The 20,655-nt window shown below is 41.5% G+C and overlaps 3 protein-coding genes across 4 annotated transcripts in view; 2 read left to right on the forward strand and 1 right to left on the reverse strand.

Moving 5' to 3' along the window:
- Positions 1-8,559, forward strand: part of TCTN3 (tectonic family member 3) — a 26,289-nt gene extending 17,730 nt beyond the window's left edge. Inside the window, exon 14 of the mRNA XM_081074737.1 lies at positions 7,138-8,559. Within this exon, the coding sequence (XP_080930863.1) occupies positions 7,138-7,377 (240 nt within the window). The 3' untranslated portion in view covers positions 7,378-8,559. The remainder of the gene's footprint in view (positions 1-7,137) is intronic.
- LOC308508294 (17S U2 SnRNP complex component HTATSF1-like) lies at positions 610-12,058 on the reverse strand. The gene is given in 8 exon segments (XM_081074736.1): positions 610-848; positions 850-899; positions 903-938; positions 941-1,018; positions 1,020-1,152; positions 1,154-1,227; positions 1,231-2,995; positions 11,926-12,058. Coding segments are annotated over 7 exon segments (2,181 nt in total). The 5' UTR covers positions 2,941-2,995; positions 11,926-12,058; the 3' UTR covers positions 610-748.
- Positions 12,059-12,113: 55 nt separating this feature from the next.
- ALDH18A1 (aldehyde dehydrogenase 18 family member A1) overlaps positions 12,114-20,655 on the forward strand; it is a 37,720-nt gene continuing 29,178 nt past the window's right edge. Inside the window, exons 1-2 of one of the 2 annotated variants that reach the window (XM_081074734.1) lie at positions 12,114-12,376; positions 15,894-16,009. In XM_081074734.1, the coding sequence (XP_080930860.1) occupies positions 15,922-16,009 (88 nt within the window). In that variant the 5' untranslated portion in view covers positions 12,114-12,376; positions 15,894-15,921. The remainder of the gene's footprint in view (positions 12,377-15,893; positions 16,010-20,655) is intronic. The other variant, XM_081074735.1, reaches the window with a different exon arrangement.

Genomic DNA, 20,655 nt, shown 5'->3' on the forward strand with positions numbered 1-20,655 from the left:
ATAGTCTAAAACATGTAGCTACAAAACATACAGAGATGGTATCCACAGCTTTTTTTCTGATAATGATAGTTTTCATTTGTAATGATTTAACATGCAGATTAATATATAATGGTTAAAAATTTGAGATTATAAAAATGTACTGTAGTAATATGTAGGGTGTATTTCTTACTACCAAAGCTAAACAGAATCTAATCCAAACTTTTCATGTTACAAAGTAAATCTTATTTTGGAACAGTGGATTTTGGTGCAAGTAAACTGAATTGAAGGGAAAAACAAAATCCCCTAAACATCGCAGAATTGTTGGTGGTGATTTCTGAAGTAAACATCATATTATAGCTTACGGTAGAAATAAATCAATCATACATAAAAACTGGATCCCTAGTAAAAGAAATGGGCTGACTTGGCTATATTCCTTTTATTGTCTTTTTTCCCCTGCATATTAACAACTTATTTTTATTTCTGAATATCATACATTTCAACCAGAATACTTGAATATTCTGCATGCACTGAACAATCTGACAAAGGGAAAGTATCCAGTTTATTTACATTACACTATGAAGTTTTAACTGAACAGCCAATTTTAGATTTAAAACCAGTAAGTACAGGTGACAATGAAAACGGCAATGCATTAATCTGATGGCATTGTACCACTATGCACGTGTTCATGTTACACTACTAGGAATTATTACCCTGGAGCATAGGCAAAATGTAGACGGAGGAATTGCCCTCAAAAGCCAATTTTAAGGGATTAAAAATCATCTTCGTCATCATTACTAGTGAGGACAAAGCTGCTGCCAGTGAACAGGGGCCCTTCTTCCTGAACATTCCCCAAACTACCCACAGTCCCTCTCGTCAGAGTCATCAAATAACTTCTCACTGGAATCCTCATCGAACAACTTCTAGTTGGACTCATCACCTTCAAACATCTTGTCATCTATTATGTATCTCCATTCTCCTTTGCATCTACTTCTTCGTCTGAATCTTCAAACATTTTTTTATTTACCTCATCTTCCTCCTTTTTCATCGCCATCTTCAAGCCCCTTTTCATCTGCATCTCCTTCGTCCTCTTTTTCATTGGACTCATCACCAAAAACTTTTTCATATGCATCTTTCTCTCCTTCCTTTGCATCTGACTCCTCATCAAACCCTCCCAGAGCCTTCCTCCTCAAACACTTTATCAGAGCTGTTATCTTCAAATGCTGATTTTTCAGGGTGATTTTCTTCGAACTAATTTTCGAGGACATTTTCATTAAACTCCTTGTCAGAGCCGTCCTCATCAAACTCTTTTTTGAGGCCATTTTCTTCACATTCTTTTTTGGAGCCATCTTTAAACTGCTTTTCAGAGCAGGCTTCCGATTCTCTTTCCCAGACATCTTCAGACTCCTTTTCAAGGCCATTCTCTTCACAACCATTTTTGAGTTTCTTCTTTTTGGATTCTCCTTTGGAGCTATTCTCTTTGGACTCTTTTTTAGGATGACACGCTTCAAACTCTTTTTCAGGACTGGCTTCTCCAGACTCTCTTTCAGGATAGTCATCTTCATGCTTTCTTTTGGGGCAGCCTTCCTCAGGCTTCCTTTCAAAGCCACTTTTTTCAGCATCTTTGTCAGAAGTATCTTCTTCAAATTCTCCCCTATCTTCTGTTTTATCCAGCTTCTTCTCATCTGTAGGTTCTTCAAATGCCATTTCAGCTGTGGCTTCTTGAGCATTCATTTTAGATGTGCTAGGGTGCTCCAAAAGATGCCTTACTCTAGAAGGCCCTGGCCTTTCTGAAGCACTGATGGAATTTGAATGCTGAAGACCTTTATTGGCCTTGGGAGAATTGAGGAAAGCCTCCCATCCTTTTAGCCTTTCCTCCCTTTCTCTTGTGGTCTCCTCTACCTGGTAATCTGTTGTCCCATCCCACGCTTGGGCAGTGATTTGACGGCCACCAAACCACCGTCCATTGAGGGTTTGAATACAGTAGTCAGCTTCCTCTGGATCCCTGAAGGCCACAGACACCACACCATCTGGGTGTCTATCAAAGAGAAGGAGCTTCCGAATTTGTCCAAACTTTGAACACTCTACTCGAACGTCTTCTCTGATCTCATTCAGCACCAAAGGATCATCCTCAAAATCTACAGGATGAAACATATTCTTGATGATGACGACTTGCTCATGGCGCATTCGGGATGGCCCAGCTCTTCTCTCGGGTCTCCAGTCCAACTGCTTCTGTTGCAGAGACAGCTTTTTCTTGTAGTCCTTGCACTTTTTCTTCTTCTTTGAGGCATCATATTCCCCTTTCAGTTGAAACTTTGCCACCTCAACATGTAATTTGTAGCCTCTAATTTCATCTTCATCCAAAAATTTTAATGCAAGATCCACAGATTCCCTCTTCAAATAACAGCAAAGCCCATCTCCTTTAAGATTTCCTTGATTATCTTTGTAAAGCTTGACCTTAAATTCTTCTGTTTGAGGATCTCTCATAATAATGCCAAACTTGGACATGAGCTGTATAAATTCATCCACTGTAATGTCTGGAGGCAAACCAGACACATATACATTTGTATTTCTGTCTTCTTCAACATGAAACCATCCTGATTCAGCCTTTCTCTTTTCTCCCTTCTTTTTAGAATCAATGGGTTCAGGGGGTTTTCTTTGTGGCACTTCCTCTGCAGGACTAGCACTGACATCCTGCACATTTGCAGTAGAGCTAGACACACCATCATTAGAAAAGCCATAATTGGCCTGATATGTAGCAATGAAATCTTCAGTTATCTTGGGGAACCAAGCCTTCTTGTCCAGGTCCCACTCGTAGGGGGTGTCATTCGGTTGCTGCCTGAAAGAATAGATTTCTCCACCGGGATCTTTCTGGGTGTCTCCATCCTTGGTGTCTCCATACAATTCTTGCATTCTCAACTGCTCATCAAAGTCGTCCTTCTCATCCAAGTTGTTGCCGCTCATGTTGCTGACTTAGCCCAGGGGCAGGATCCAGGCGAGCTAAGAGGCAAAGATGAGGCTGGAGGAGAACAGAGAAAATAAGATCTGTAGCTCTCAGCCCACGCCTTGCTGCCCCCCCCCAACGTGCCTCACCCCGGCACCCCAGCAGCCCTCCGAGAGGTTGGGCCACATAGCGGCCCCACTGTCCCCCATTCTGCCAACCCTCTGTGTGTGCGCTGATGCTCTCCTTTAATTGTGTTGATAACAGAAATGAGATGACTGGACTTTGAGGGAATTTGTTTTTTGGGATTTTTCACTCCAGTGTTTTTGCTAGACATGCTAAACATTTTGCCTAGGTATAACTTAAAATGTGAATAGGAAAAATTTAGACTTTGGAATTCAAATATAATACACTGAACTTAACTAAGAAAGCTTGTTCTTTATGTGGTACTAAAACACAGATTCTAAAATGGGTCAATAATATTCAGTATTACCTAGTGACTCAGCAAGTGCATTCAAGTTCCTTTTAATTTGATTGGAATATCTACTAGACTGCATTTGTTCTAAACCTCTACACAATTATGGAGACAATATTTTAAACGTAAGAATAAGCACTTCATTTGACATGTTAATTAATAAATAAGTACATGAATGAATGAAGCACAATCTTTAGGGATCCTAAGATTACAGAGTGGTGAGAAGGATAAGGGGTCAAGATGATCTGTAATTGCTGGCTCTTAAATGGCTATGGCATACTTTCTACCTTGTGATTTATTATCTCTTGTTACTTTATATTATTTTCCTACCTTCAAAAATACCTCTATTCATTTGTCAAAATGGAGTCATTATTGAGTGCTTACTCTTGGCCAAGTACCATGCTGGGTGATAGGTATGGTAAACAAGATAAACATTGTCCCTGTTCTTATGGAAGATATAGGGCAATAATGAGGTGAAGCTTAGAACAGTTTTAGAAATTCCCCAGGAGATGCTGATGACCTGGACCCAGGTGGGGGTTGTGAGGGTTGCAGGAAGTAGACAAGAGTTCAGAAGGTCTAGGGATGTCATAGGTAGGACGTGATTGCTTAGATGCAGAGTTTGAGGGAAAATTAGTCTAGGATGATGGATACGTTTTTAGTTTGGGAATTTCATTCAATTCTTTTATATCTTATACGTGATACCCTGTTGATCACCAAATATAATTTTGCTTTTTGTAGTAACCCTTATATTTTTCACCCCCGGCTCCCCACACACACTTTTTTTTTTTTTTTTTTTAATTTGGTAGGTATTCCTAAGGTTTTATTCTTTTTTGTCTTGTTTGTTTTGGAAGGCTGTCCTCAAGCTACTGGAACTCATTTTGCCTGTAGAGTGCCTGGAAATATACATTTCCCAGATGGCCCTTAGCCAGTGACTTAAGGGTGAAAGAATATGAAAGCCCAATTACCTTGCCTTGGATTGGAACAACACAAGTTGTTGGGATTGTGAAGCCTACCTTATATTTCAGAATTCCCCTGCAGATTGGGCTAATGCTAAATAATGGTATATTTTCTCAATTTAACTAATCTTTGTATAATTTATCAAAACAACATACATATATTTTTAAGGCCAAAAAATGCCAGAAAAGAGATCTCTTAGCAAAAAAAAAAAAGTCTCATATCCCCCTTGCCATCCTGCTTTTCAGAAATTACCTGTTAAACTCTTAATCTTTTTTCTGGTACTTACCCTCAATTTCTAAGCAATATTTATAGTTATCTTTTTAATCAGGAGTTTATAGATAATCTATTGACTTCCTATTTTTGTAGGTGAGTTTAGCTCTGTTAGTCTCCTCCTATCCCTCCCACTACTCTCCCAATGTAGTTATATCAAAAAGTTTTATTAAATCAATGAGTGTTTCATTATTATGATTATATAAATGTATATGATGAGCCAAGTAATTAAATATTTGTGAAACTTTTTACTTTTCCTGAAATTGGGGCTGTGGAACTGCCAGATGTCAGTATCTTTACGTATTTTGCTGGAACTGTTTTCTTCAGAAAAGACCCTCCTGACTGAAGGGTATGGGTAAAAGACCATCTGTCAGCATTTTGGTGCTAGATAAATAAAGGTATTTCGTTATACAGAGTAATTTCCCTATTTTTAGTTCTATACCTCACTTTGCTCTTTTCTGTGTCCAGCATCTCTACACCCAGAATGTCTCTGGTTTGAATTGTCCAGTCTCTTCTTGAGGTAGGGAAGGGGTTGTTGCTTGACTGTACTGGAGGGGCTTCATTCAGTAACTATTTTCTGTCCCTACCTCATCCCTGCCTGCTGTTATGTCATATTATTGAGTCTTTCAGGATTCTACAAAGATCTACTTGCTCCTAGTCTCTGAAGTCTTTTAAGTTTGTCCTTCTTTTCATCTGAGAAACCTTGCCTCCATCTTCTTTCTATATTCACATATTGTGGTATCTCTCCATTTCGGTAAAGATGGAGTTTTAATTTTTTATATCTGTTTCTTATTGGATTGGAATGCTTTTGAGATCTAGAGAGAGAAGACAGGTCTTTATGTTGCCATCTTAAAATCAAGTCCAGTAGTAGTTCTTGATGAGCATATATCTTGGGTTAGTCTGGAAACAGTTCAAAAAGAACTTTTATCATGTGGGGTTTCCCAGCCATTGAAACACTACGATAGGCTTAAAAATATGTATTAATATATACTGCACTCTTCCATCTAAGACCAGTACCCCAGCTCTAGCCACAGTTCCCAAATGTACTGCCAGTAGGCAGTTTAAAATGTGCCCTCCCCCTAAAGGCTCTGAAGTGAGTCAGAGAAGCATGTTAATTAAATCAACTCCTAGACAATATTGAACCCAAGGCCGAAAATCCATTCCCTATTCTGTTTCCCATCCCAAAGTATTTCTAGCCATTCCAGCCAATATAGCTCATCAGGCATTCTGCAAATGAGATTAAATAACAATATTAACAATAGGCTTCAATGTCAACTGCAAAGATTTGCTCCAAAAACTGAATATATAACCTCTTCCCGTCATAAAGTTCCTAGAGAAAAAGTCCTAACAGTAAATCCTTTCATAAGTTAAAGTCAAAAGAAAGTTTATTACTTATTCTTCTTTGTCTAGTCAGTCTCAGCCAGCCTCCCATGCCTAGCTGGAATCAGGATTTCCTTGGCAGCTTCAGCCTATGCTGGCTGTCCTTGTAATGCATGTGGCTCTTACAGTGCCTCAGAAATTACACTAGTTCTTATTCCAAGTCCCTTGTGAGCTTAACTGTTTACAAAAAAGAATCCAAAGAGTTAATAAGACATGCAAGATTATCACAGCACGGCCCCACATGCATTTAAAACAAACAAACAAACAAAACAAAAAAACCCAGTTCCTAGAAGGGTTATTCTGGGCAAAACTATGTTCCTAGCCTGGTATTTACTGTTGTCAAAGACCACAGCAGATAATATGTGGCATCAGAATGAAGGAAGATAAATGGAGGGAATTTTTATTTCTGGTTTAACAAGATAGTTTATTTACTGTCAAATTATAATCAGAAGTTTGCTTGTTGAGCACGGTTAGAACAAAGGGAATTCATTTTAGATAAACACGATTCCAGTCATCAGGCCACGACTATATATACCAAAAGCTATAGCTATTAGATCAGATACTTGAGTCAGCTTGACAAGGTCTCTTCTGGGAGCATCTTTTTATTTACCTTGAATTGGTGGGTGGTTGGGAGGATGCTTTCAAAGCCTGAAATTCTGTAAATCTGATTTTTCTTAATCTACATTACTGAGTTCTTTGCTTTTTCCATGAAGTTTCAAATTTCTTTCTGCAGTTGAAGAAGGAATGGAATTGTCGCTACTAGTTCCACTAGTACATGTATACCGTTTCAGAGCCTGGAGTCCCTGGGACATGATAAAGTAGAGTTGTTAAGCACACAGTAGCAGCAGTTTTGCCATCTGGCCTCTCTGATATCAGGCAGCTACTCAGTTAGGGGAAGCTAGAGTCAGTCTTGAGGTAGATGTAACTGTTCATAGTTCTGGTGCCATGGACTGTTTCTAAGAAACTCATTTCCTTGTGTCTCATAGAAAGAGAACTACATAGGACCAATATGAAAAAAAAGGTATCTCTTGCTTAGAGCAATTTGGTTTCAGTCTTCAGGGAAAGTAATAATAGTCAAGTGGAGGGCTTTTTGAATGGGTACCAAGTGCTGACCTATCATGGATTTTTCTTACTGCAGGATTCAGAAGAAGTTACAGAAGAAGTATCTTTAACAACTATTGTGACCTTTGTGGACATTACCCAGAAGCCAGAGCCTCCACGGGGCCAACCCAGATTGGACTGGAAACTGCCATTTGACTTCTTCTTTCCTTTCAAAGTGGCATTCAGCAAAGGAGCAGACTCTCAGAAAGGCTCAATCGCTCCTATCCTTGCCCTGTGTCTCTTACTACTTGGAGTTCTTAGCCTAGAGACTGAGTGAGAAAAGGAAAAGAATCAGGTTTTAGTTTTCCCTATGGGAAGTCCTGCAGCAGCCTACTTCTGTTGGCTAATGACCATATAGAGCACTTAGGATAATAGAGGACCTAACTGAAGAAATCTCTGTACATGAGAGAAGAGATTTCAGAAAAGCAATAAAAATATTCACCCTAGCTCTCTGCTGAGAACTCTGCAAAATATCAGGTACACATGAGGCTCTGTACTTCTCAAACAGGGAAGAACACAAAGAGCCCCCCCTCCAGCCCTTCAGCTTGTGTTACGCCTGCTATATGTTTGCACAACCTTCATCCATCTGCTCACAGGCACACTTGGGCTCAACACCGAAAGGAACATTTTACTACTGTCCCCCAGATGAACTTAGGAATAGCTGTCCTCTGGACTTGAAACAAGCTGACTGTTCAGAACAGAAAATTGCTGGCTACCGGTATATATTTTATCTGGCTCCTCCCCTCTCCCTGGGACCACACTGCCCAGGCATGCGTGAGGAAAACAATTCTTTCTACTCAATTTCCAAAATGAATGTGGAATCCCAGCCCTCTTTGCTACTAGTAAATGACCCTACCATTCATTTCTGCTCTTTCCTTCCCACCGCTGGGTAAGGAGAAGTAAAACTGATTGAGAGCTTTGTTGTACAAATTCCAACAGCACATAGAAGTTAACTGACATGTGGTCTGCCTCATGATTATTTTTCTATATATGTGAGGTTTTAAAAAAAAGGAAAACATTTTGATAACACAGCATAATAGAATTTAAATCACAGGACTTGGGTTCTTTTCCTGGGACATAGACTCTCTTAAGATCCCACTTATGGGGCACTGACATGAGTAGTGAGTTCAGCACGAAATCTGTTTGTTTAGCATACGGCACTGGCAGCTTACAAAGGGCAGTGCATGCCTGTGAGCGTGGTTTGGTCCTAACTGCATGACCAACTCAGAGAGTCTGGCTTTCAGAGAAAACTACTTTAAGAGGTAATTTCCTATTACCATTTCTAGGTGTGTGTGTGGGGTGGGGGGCAACGTCCAACAATAAGGGATTATTTAAATTATATCCATAGATTAGAATGTTGTACAACCACTGAACATTCAGTAAACCTGCCTTTATTACCATACAAAAACATCCATGATCTGTTTTTACTGAATAAAACAGACTAAAAAATAGTACATACACTCTGTGGTCCTATTTTTGTAAAACAAAACATACATATGCGTATGTAGGCAAACAAAAAGTTTGGAAGACTAACGTCAAAATTGGGGATCTTTAAAAAACTAATAAGCATTTCCAATTTTTATAATCAGAAAATATTTGCTGTCCAGAAAGAACTTGTTTGTTGTATATAAGAATGTCCCTTATTTGTGAATAACTTCCCTTTTTTATTGATGTATTTGTTTAGCATTCTGTGCCTGTCTTTTAAAGTGGGGGTCCCGAAATGTCAGTCACATCCATAATCTTCTGGGGTACTTTATAAAACATGCTGATTCCTGGGCCCTACCCCTAGAGATTCTAATTCACTGGTGGGAAGTGGGGACTCTAAGAATCTGTATTTTTAAAAAGCTTTCCTGGTGCTTCTAAAGTATAGCCTGGTTTATGAAACTACAAAGGGATGTTGCATAGTGTGGCTGAACCTGGTTTCATTTAAGTGTTGGGCCTATCATTGGCAACTCACGTAATATGTCTACCAGCCTAGCCTACTCCCATCACTAACACTCTGCTGAAGGGGTGGGTCCAGTTTCCATGTTCACTTTACCTGCGTACCCCCTCCTCTCTCTGCCACTGTTGATGACCAAAAATGGTTCTGGACCAAATTAGGCCAGTAAGATTTTCTTTGTAGGAATTTGGAACTGAGACCAAGTCTAGAAGTCAGTCGGGAATAGGCACTAAGGAAAGTTTAGGGCTGAAGAAGCCATTCTCTATCAAATATTTACTAAAGAAGAATCTATTTTCGTAAAAGGAGAAAAAACAAGATAATGTAGAGAGAAGTGTAAATAAGAGACCCAGAGATGGAGGATAGTCTTGGTTCCCAGCTTACAGTTCCCTCTACCATCTCTTACAAGATCCAATTTTATCTCTTACTCTTGGAGACTGTAAGTTATTCCTTCTAGTAAACTGCCTTGCCTGAATAAGTTTCTATTATTAGCAATTAAAGCTGAGACTAAGACAATTTAAACTAGTACTCTATAGCATGTAAAGAAGCCGTCTTCAATCCTGCATTTTTATAGTCCAATTCTAAGTAGTCCATTTCCGACATGACTTTCTGGTCATGTCCAATTCTTCCATTTGCTGAGACAAAAGTTAAATCCCTCCTATCAAAAAACACTTAAAAAAAAAATCATGCAGGCAAGATACCGTGGCTGAATCATTTCCTTGATTTCTATGAAACGGCAAACTAGCTGATAATTCTGGTATTTGTTTTTCCCCAATCCACAGTCACATATCCTACTCCTTTCTCTTTACTGGAGTAGAATAGTAAAATAGTAATGAAAATAAAATAACAGTAATAAAGTTGAAAATGTTGGGACAATGCTAAAGGATTTTCATATTTGATCCTAACAACCCTACAGACAAGTAGTGTGTAGAATAGACAGGGAAAGTGTTATTAGCCCATTTCTTATTTGAGAAAACTAAGTCCAAAGAAATTGAATTCATTCATTTATCAAATATCATCTGTTAGGTGCCAGGAATATACTTCCCTGCTCTCAGGAGCTTATATTCTAGCAGGGAAGGCAGACAAGCAGTCACCATAAGGTCTTCCGGAACGAACAGGACTTCCTGAACGAAGAAGGTCTCTGCCTCTAATGGCTTTAGCTATACCCACATTATCTAATTTGTTCTACCATGTTCACCCGAAAATAAGACCTAGCCAGACAATCAGCTCTAATGCATCTTTTGGAGCAAAAATTAATATTAAGACCTGGTCTTATATTGTAGTAAAATAAGACCCGGTCTTATATCATGTTAGATAAAACCGGGTCTTATACTAAGATAAGTGAGAATCTTAAAAGCTGAGCTACCACGTGAAGCTACTGGAGGGCAGTTTTCTTTTGTATCCCCCACCCTATTTCAAACCTAAAGTGCTCAAAACTCTACACGTGTTCGGTGTTCTCATCCTTTACCTAAAAGAACTCCCCTCATCTAGTTCCTAACTCACTACATTGCAGCACCACCATATTTGCAGGTACCTCCCTTGTCTCACCCTCTTACTTTCAAGTAGTAACTGCTGCCAGCTCTTCCTCCTTTATATTCCCCACTCACTGCTGGAGATTTTTTTCCAACCATCATTTCTTGGGCCTTTGCAATAGGCTAAGCAACCTCCAAGCTTCTACCCCTCATAAACTGATTTCTTACACGCAAATCGCATCATGCCATTCCATGAAAATAAATGAAAAGCCACGGTTTTCTCTCTCTGAGGATAAAATTCAAAATCTTTAGCATGGCACAGAAATCTTTTTGCATGGTGGCCTCTGACCAACCACCTCTCCTGTCATGTCTCACATGCATTCTAGGGTGTCTCAGGCCTCTGCACATTCCATTCCCTCTTCCTCAGATGATCTTGCTCCCTCTTCTAGGTGAACTACTTATTTCTTGTCCTTCAAAGCATAATTCGAACGTCTACTCTCTTTTTAAAGACTTGTCTGAATCCCTGGGCACCCCCTCCTCTAGAATTAATCCCATGTATGTTGTAACCATTTGTTCCCCTATCTGTCTCTCCCATAAGGCTGTGGACTCATCTAGGGTGGGGACAATGATGTCCTACATACGGGGGGAATGCCTGGCATGTAAAGTTGCCATTGTTTAATGAATAAGGGAACGACTGAATAGGCTCAGCACCGTTCTCAGGGACGACTACAGAAGGGTTAGTAAGAGGCCCGCCCTGTCACCGACCTCCACTCAAGTGCTGCACCCCTCCTGACCGCCCATCACGCCCAGCACTATTTGGGCCTGGGCAGGAACGGACCCTTGGAACAATATACAGCCAGTAGGAGAGAAGGAGAGAGTTTGAACTCTAACTTTGAGAGGATCCACATTCACTTCTGGAATAGTCACAGCCGTCTGGGATTAAACACAACCACCATGTTTCCCAGAACATAAGACCTACCCCCAAACTAAGCCCCAGTTAAGATCGTCAGCCAGACGGACGCATTCAGTACGTTACGACGATGTTCCAGAAGAAGACACGACTGTAGTTGAATAAATGTAACTGTACATGAAAACATAAGACATCCCCTGAAAATACACCCTAGCGTGTCTTTTGGAGCAAAAATTAGTATAAGACCTGGTCTTATTTTCAAGGAAACACAGTATTTTTAAGTGCAATACTCTCACCAAGGCCCTCGCTGAAGGAGAGTTGGGCTGGGACCCTTAGGGAAACCTCCAGACAATTAAAGGGCAAATCATGTTATCGCAGGGCCAACATTTTCCCACTTAAGCAGCAGAAGATTGCTGGGAGTGTGGGTGGGCTCTGTAAATAACTGTACATTGATCCAACCTATTTTCCAGGTGTGCCTGGGATATAATGATCACTAAAAAAACACACCTAATGGGTTTTACCAGCAGCTGAGGGATCCAGGCAAATTTTCGGCCTCCCTGAAAAGTCCGATGGGTCGGCTCTTCGACACTGTTAGGCCGCGGTCCTCTCCTGAGACGTGGTCGTTCACCAGGACAACTTCAGCCCCGCCTCCCGGCGTCCACCGGGGCCTCGGTGGGCGGGGCCCGCCACGTGGAGCGGGCACCGGATTCTCAGAAGGGGCCTACGCGGCTGCCGCAGCGTAGCTCCGGGCCCGCCCGTAGCCTCACGTCAACAGCGGAGGCCCCGCGGCCTGGCCGTAGTCCTACGCTGCTGACGTCACGTCATCTTGCGGGACGTGGACGGAAGAAAAAGGAAAGTAAGCCGGCGCCAGAATCGGCTTCGCGTAGACTGACGGCTCGGCATCGGGGCAGGACGCCGGCGGCGGCGGTAGTGAGACCCGGCGGCGGCTGTGAGGCAGGTACGCGGCGGGCGGCGGCGGCGTGGCGCCAGCGCCTCTGCAGGGGCTGATGCGGCGCCCGGGCGGAGACAAGGGATGGTGTGCGCGCCGGGCCGCGGACGACCCCGGGGACTGTAGGGGCGCTGCGGGAGCAGGAGCCACGTGGCCTGGGGTCCGGGCCCCGAGTGGGCGTGGGCATGGGCGCGTGCGGAGGGGTGGAGGCTGGCTGGGCCGCTCGGGGAGCGCTGCACGGCCCCGGCGCTGTCCCATATGCCAGGGCGTAGAGGCTTCGGGGTCTGGGGGAATTCGGGCACCGGCCCTTCTGGGCCGCCCACGTGTACATCCAGATGGAGGAACTGCCCCAGGTGGAGGCTTGAAGACTCGGCGGACCCCTGCTCGGTCCGGGAGTCCGGATCCAGCTGCCAGTGCACCCGCCTCGGTGTGGATGTTTTACCCTGGTTTGTTACTGGCCACGCGCGGTCAGGCCCCTGTGTGTGCAGCCCCCGCAGCCCTTCTGGCTTTGGCTGTCTTCTCAGAACCAGGCAGGACCCCCGCAGCTGGGGAATCCGCGTACGACCTCCTTTGGCAGTTTGGCACAAGGCCTGTGAATGGCTCCTGACACATCCTGTGCACCCAGATTCCCCACCCCCACCATTATCCTCCGTTCTCAGGTGGTGAGATTTATCCTCCTGTCTTTGTCTTGAAGTGAACTATATATATACAGAGCCTGTGTTTCTGGGTGAAGTTTGTTGGGACTAAAGTCCTTCGTCCAAATCAGTAAGATAAGAGTTTTCTGTTTAAAACCTATAAAGAGATATATCCTGAGTCAAAACATGGAAACTTGTTTCAACTGCTGAGTTTGAGTCTAGACACACACAAACACAAATACCCTTTGCTCCCTGGAATCAGCTGTCTGCTTTTGAGGTTGTAATAAACTCTGGCAGGATGAACCATTCATTACGGGGGGTGGGGGGGCTAGTCAGAGGTACTGCACAGGGGAAAGGCCAGGAGGCTTGGTGTTTAGGTTAGTCTTCAATCTAATAACTTAGTGACCTTAAACATTCAGAGCTTGCAATGAAATTACTCTAGATAAGAGCAGGGTGAACAGTCCATAAGTGTAACTTGTGGTTATATTCATCAGAGAATATTTATTGAATTCCTTTGTGCCTGTGACACGTCCTGAAGGAAATAAAGAAATGGTTGTAAGATATCTTTAGTGCCTAAAAGACAGAAGGAGGAAAACTGACATTTATTGAGCGTCTGTTGCAACCAGACATTCCATGCATTGTCTTATTTAATTTTCACAGGGATCTCATGAGGTCCTTACTGTGATTGTCCCTGACTTACAAATGAGGAAACTGAGGCCTAGAAAGAATAAATAACCTAGAAAGATTAAGTAAGTGCAGAGCTCGAAACCAAATCTTTCCAACTCCAAAGTCCATGTTCCCCATTCTATTGACCATGCTGTCAGTAGGAAGTTTATAATCCAGTTGGGAAAAGCAACAGTAACACATGGATCGGTAAAAGGCTCACTTGTAGGATGAGATCCAATTTTGAATGCTAGAGTTGCTGTGGAAGGTTCACGAAGGAGATGGAACTAGAATGTTAATGTCCCAGTTTATTTTACCCTCGTCGACTGAAAAACATCCAGCCTAAGAGAAAGCTTATGAGTTTATTTGAGCCAAACTGACAACAATCGCCAGAAAGCAAAGTCTCAACGGATTGAGAAAATGCTCTGGAAAATGGCCGTTTTGCAATTTACTTTATAAATTCGAATCAAAGGAGGTAGATTACTTGAAATCCATTGGTTGTAGATTAAGGGGGTGGGAGAAAGCAAAAAGGGGAAATCTCTAGGATTGGATAAAAAGAAAAATGGAGAGAAACACACTTTTACATTGGTGGGTACAGGATAGTTAATAGCATTTTACAGCACATAGAGATGATATTTGGGGAATAAGATAACAATGAGGGATTTTGTAGTTTCCTGCTCTGGTGCGGTGGGTTGTGCCCCTTGGGAAGGGGGGTCTCGGGGGAAAAAGGATTACTCTGACATTCCAAGGGTATGTTACCTTAGATGCAAAAAGACAACAAATAGGCTCACTTAAGGTAAAAATTGACCTTTGTCACCTCTGAGGTTTGTAGCCATGTATTCATCCTTCATCGGATGTGCCCACATTTAAAATGCCAACCATTTGCAAGCATTGCCACTCTCCCAGGGATGCAGGAGTGTTCTCCAGATTCTTGTGGACAGCAGGAAGAAGGACATGGCAGCAGCCTTTGACCCTTCCTCCCTCTTCTTGTGTCAGCAAGAATCATGCTGACGTGTCAAATATGTGGTTTTTCAGAGATCTGTTGGGGGTGATAACAGGAAGATGGACATGGCTGCTTATTGGATGTTGGATCTGTTTTGATCTGTTGGAGGCTTACTAATGGTGTAAGAATTATAGTGAAGACTTAGTATCCGTACATACAGGGTCTGACAATTATGTTTGCAAACTTGTTGCAATGAAGTTGCTAACCGTTTTTGGTATCAGAGGGATTATTCATTATGAATTTGTACCAACTGGACAAACAGTTAACCAAGTTTACTATTTGGAAGTGCTGATAAAGCTGCGTGAAAAAGTTAGATGACCTGAACTTTTCGCCAACAATTCATGGCTCTTGCGTCATGACAATGCTCCAGCTCACACGGCACTGTCTGTGAGGGAGTTTTTAGCCAGTAAACAAATCACTGTATTGGAACACCTTCCCTACTCACCTGATCTGGCCCCCAATGACTTCTTTCTTTACCGGAAGATAAAGGGAATATTGAAAGGAGGACATCTTGATGACATTCAGGACATCAAAGGTAATACGACGACAGTTCTGATGGCCATTCCAGAAAAAGAGTTCCAGAATTGCTTTGAAGGGTGGACTAGGCACTGGCGTTGGTGCATAGCTTCCCAAGGGGAGGACTTTAAAGGTGACCGTAGTGATACTCAGCAACAAGTTACATAGCATTGATTCTAGGATGAGTTCGTGAACTTAATTGTCAGACCTTGTAAACACTATACCTTAAAGACTTTTTGTCACTCAAAATATTCATAATCCAGAGCAGCCAGATGGCTCAGTTGGTTAGAGCACGTGCTCTTAACAACAAGGTTGCCGGCTCGACTCCTGCATGGGATGGTGGGCTGCCCCCCGCCCCCCCAAACTAGATTGAAAATGGCAACTGAACTTGGAGCTGATGGGTCCTGGGAAAATACACTGTTCCCCTTCCCAATAAAATCTTAAAAAAAAAAAAAATTCGTAATCCTTAGTTGCCATATGTTTACATAAAAACTAAAGCGGTCTAGGAAAAGGGTAGAGTGGAGCCTGGGAAGGAGCCATTTTGTTTTTTCTCTTTTTCCTACACTATACAGAGGAGGTGGGAGTTTCCCTAATACAGAGGGGTTTGGAGTAGGAGGGTCAAGTTTTTACTTTGAGTGTGGAGAGGTGGAGGAAAATAAAATTAACTGTCTAGTATTTTTCATTATTTTTTTAAAAATGCGTCCTTCAGGTACTTTGACCAGTGACCACATCACAACATGTTGACTCAAGTCTACCGCACTGGGTTCCAGCCCATCAACCAGCGTCTCCTGCCCTGGGCCCAATCCGCAGCTCTCACCAGATATGGTATGTACCACAGGAAACTTAGAAGTATGTGGGGAGTTTGGTTGGAGTATGTTTCAACCAAGGTTTTAATGGAGGGAAAATATAAGTAATTTGGCAGAAAGGACAAAGACAGGAAGCTTCCAAGAAAGCAGGCTGCACTGGTGAAATGTTCTAAGTGTTTGTATTTATCCATAAAGTGAAACTTTTGGACGTGATAGGTGGGTTTATGGAATAGAATCTGGTGGGGCTTTCACGGATACATACTTATATCCAAACTCATCAAGTGTATACATTAATTTTGTACAACTTTTAGTATTTCAAATAAATAATTCAAAATTTAAAAATAAAAAAAAAGTGTTACTATATTCATTCCCCCCAAATTTTTTACATGCTGTTTTTGTTTATTATGTTTTTTGTAATTAAGTATTTAATTTTGAGATAATAATAGATTTACTTGCAGTTATAAGGACTAATACAGAGATGTTCCTTAGACCCTTTACCCACTTCTCCCACTATCTCAACCTGGATATTGACCTGGATAGAGTCAAGATAAGAATATTTCCATCACTACAAGATCCTTCAAGTTTCTCCTTTTAGCCATCCCCGCCCCTCTGTCCCTAACCCCTGGCAACCTTGACTCTGTTCTCCATTCTTATAATTTTGTCATTTCAAAAATGTTATATAAATGGAATCCTACAGTATGTGACCATTGGGGATGGCTCTTTCTAACTCAGCGTAATTCTCTGGAGACTCATCCAAGTTATGTGTATAAGTTGGTTCCTTTTTATTACTGAGTAATAGTTAATGGTATGGGTGTACCACAGTGTAACACTTCATCCATTGAAGGGCATCTAGTTATTTCCCTTTTTTGACTGCTATGCAAAAGGTCACTATGAACATTCACGTACAGGATTTTATGTAAACATAGTTTTCATTTGTCTGGGATAGATGCCCAAGTGTTCAATTGCTGGGCCATATGGTAGGTAATTTTGTAAGAAACTGCCAAACTGTTTTTGTAGAGTGGCTGTACCATTTTATATTCACACCAGCAATATATGAGTGATTCACTTTCTGTTTTATCCTTACCAGAATTTGATTTTGTCACTTTTTTATTTTATTTATTCTTATAGGTATGTAATGATAATCTCATTGTGGTTTTAACTTGCTTTTCCCTAGTGGCTAATGATGTTAAACGTCTTTTCATGTGCTTATTTGTCGTCTATGTATCTTCTTCAGTGAAATGTCATTTGCTCATTTTTAATTGGATTGTTTGGGTTTTTACTGTTGAGTTTTGAGAGTTCTTTTTATATTCTAGATAACCAGTCCTTGGACAGATACATGGTTTGAAAATATTTCCTCCAGTTTGTAGCTTGTCATTTCATTCTCTTAATAGGGTCTTTCACAGAGGACAGTTTTGTTTGTTTGCTTTTTCTGTTTTGATGAGGTACAGTTTATCAGTTTTTCCTTTTATGATTTGTACTTTTGGGGTCAAGTCTAGGAACTCTGTGTAGTCCTAGATTCTGAAGATTTTCTTCTGTTTTTTTGTTGTTGTTGTTTTGTTTTCTAAATGTTTCGTAGTTTTACACTTAAGTCCATGATCATTTTGGGTTAATTTTTGTATAAGGTATGATGTTTAGGTCAGGGTTCATGTTTTTTGCCTATGGATGTCTAGTTCCAGCACCATTTGTTGAAAGGCTGTTTATTATGTTTTGATTTGGCTATCTCCTTGATAACACCTAATTCTTATCAGAAGTTGTCTCCAAACCTTATTGCTAGAGGACTTGCTTATCAATGAATCAAATAATCAAGCTTATTATCATCTGGAATTATCTCTATTTCCCATTCATATAAGGAATAGTATAAGGGTTCACTCATTCATGTAAAGAAGAGTTCAGGGTCTGGAACTAGGCAACTTGGGTTTGAAAACTAATTCTGCTACTTACTTAGTAATTAACTTAGTGACAACAGCTGTGGATTTAGGTCACAATTCTGTGGGTTGACATTTTGGACCGGGCTCAGCTGCGTAGTGGTTCTGTGTCAGTATCAGTTCTTACATTGGCTCAGGGCTGTTTGTTGAGGGCCGGGGGTTTCTGTTGGGATGATAGATCATCTTTGTTCCACATGGTCTCTCATCCTCCAGCAGGCGATCCATGGCTTCTTTACATAATGTTTGCAGGGTTCCCAAGAACAGCAAGCATGGAAGCTGCAAGGCCTCTTGAGGCCTAAGCTCAGAATTTATACGGTGTTACTCCTGCTACACTGTCTGGGTCAAAGCAAGTCATAGGGCTAGCTCAGATTCAAGGGGTGGGAAAATAGACTCTACCTGTTGATGGGAGAAGCTTCAAGTATTGTGGCCATTTTCCAATCTAGTAACGTTGGTAAGTTACTCGACTTCTCTGGGCCTGTTTCCTTATTTATGAAATGAGGCTAATAATAATAATAACTAACTCATAATAGTACCTAAGTCATGAGGCTTAAAACTTACAAAAATTCAGTAAGATGATGATGATGATGATGTTGGTGGTGATAACGATGATAATAATAGAAGTAGCTAACACTTTTTTATAATACCAGGTAGTATCTTAGTATTTACTTTGTGCCAATCCCTATTTGTGCATTAACTCTCTCATCTCCCACAACAACTCTATGAGATGGTAAGGTAATAGCAAGTAAGTGGAAGAGTTGAGATTCCATCCCAGGCATTCTGGCTGCAGAGCCTCCACTTGTCCTTTTACATATTTTCTGCCCTGTGAAAGTGTATAAATAGTTAACACAGCTCATTGTGTATACTAAGTATTCACTTCAATATTTTTATTGTTGATAATTGTTTATTTTTATAATAAACATTATAAAAATATTAAAAATATAAAAAAATTATTTTATAATAAACATTATTTTTATAATAAACACATTCTGTGAATGTGCCTCATTCACAGAAGGAGGCACTTCTGATCTTGTCTCTAGATTTATTTTTCTCTTTTTGTACCCATGTTTTTCTGGAGTCTAGAACCCTGTGTACATAGACCAAAATTAGCAGAAGAGAAGAAACTAAAAAGGCAAAGTGAGAAAGCATATAGATACAAACATAAAGGGAAATGGAAGGCCAGGAAGGGAGATAGAAATCATGTCAGAGTCCCTTCTTGTTCAGACCTGGAACACAGCCTAATTGATCGCAGAGCATAAGGACTCTGATGTTGAAATGGTAAAGGGTTCTCCGTCCTTGGAGTATGATGGCACTTTGGAGGAAGATGGGCAACCTTACGCACCCACAGCACCCCAACTGTGCACACACATGCACCTCTCAGCCCCTCAGACTTACTTTGGGACTTAGAGCCTAAAATTTCCTTTGAAGATGGGAAGCGGTTATCAATCCAGAAGCCTTGGATTTTTCCTAACTAGTCAAGGCCTTCTCAGCCTTTAGTATGGACCATTAAAAGTATAATACACTACAGAATATTAAAAATGCCCCCAAGACAGGTAGGAGGGTGAAAGCGTTGTTGAACAGGAGACCCAGAAAGCCCTGGATCCCGTGGAGCTCTCCTTGGTGCTCTAGCGTACTGGACGTAACTGGGCTTTTACTCACTTGAAACCTTGTTCATAGTCGTGCCTCCTCTTGAACCTTGTCATCAGCCCTGATCTGCTGTGACCCAGTTGCCGGTAGCGAGAGTGACCCTTCAACTGCCTGGCGCCAAGCCAAGCCACCCTCTCCTGCTACAGACTGCATTAGGAGTCGCGTTCATACTACCCTGGCCTGCTAGATTCTGATTGGTTTCTGTCATTTGATCACTTGGAATGGTGTGTGCCACAACCTGTGTCCCTGAGGTGCCCTTTCAGGCTGCCATCCGTGTTCAGCACACTTTCAGGACAGGACAAGCCTTATAGTGGACAAGAGAGAAAAATGTCCTGAGAGCTGTCAAAGGGATACGTGACACTTGGGTATCGCTCCGAGCTCTGCAAATAGCCACTGCTGATCCCAGGTGTAATCCCCAGGGGAGTAAGTCTCTCCCTATACCCGTTTGTCAGATCAGCGAGGGCGGAACTGTTGTGTGTACAACTTGTAAGCTTAGACTTAGGTGTGTATGTTGCTTAGGTCATCCCTGAAGATTGAGCCAGGGTACCTGTACTGAGGAATCTAATGAAGAAAGGGAGCTTGCCACGGAATTTAGCCCCAACAACAAACCAGTTCTTTACTCCTTGGGACTTCCCAAGCAAGAAGAGAACATCCACCTGTGGGTCTGTCAAGTTTGCGAAGCACCAGTTCTGTCGCAGATGATGGACTTACTGAGCAGCTTTCTGCAGGAACTAGACTGCAAACCTGTTGTGAAAAAAGAACACATCTTTTTGGTATATCCAACAGACTTGAAACACAGTCAGTTTGCAAAATGGTTATTTAAGAGAAGGAAGAAAGGACTTTTTACTACTTCTTTAAAAATGTTCTAAGATTTGTGTGTGAGAGAGGCAGAGAGGGAGAACACACAGTGATCTTCTGGTCCCTACGAATAAGATTCTGCCTGCTTTACCAACCATTGTGACAGCATAGAGAAAAAGGATAGAAGCTAGATTATAATTAGAGGAGTTAGCAGTTAATGGTCAGGAGATAGAGGCAGTGGGTCTAGAGAAATTCTGACAAATCTGTAAATAAAGGGAGGTAACAATGATTGATTCAA

Source organism: Rhinolophus hipposideros, assembly GCF_964194185.1.
Source record: "Rhinolophus hipposideros genome assembly, chromosome: 15".
Classification (NCBI taxonomy): Eukaryota; Metazoa; Chordata; class Mammalia; order Chiroptera; family Rhinolophidae; genus Rhinolophus; species Rhinolophus hipposideros.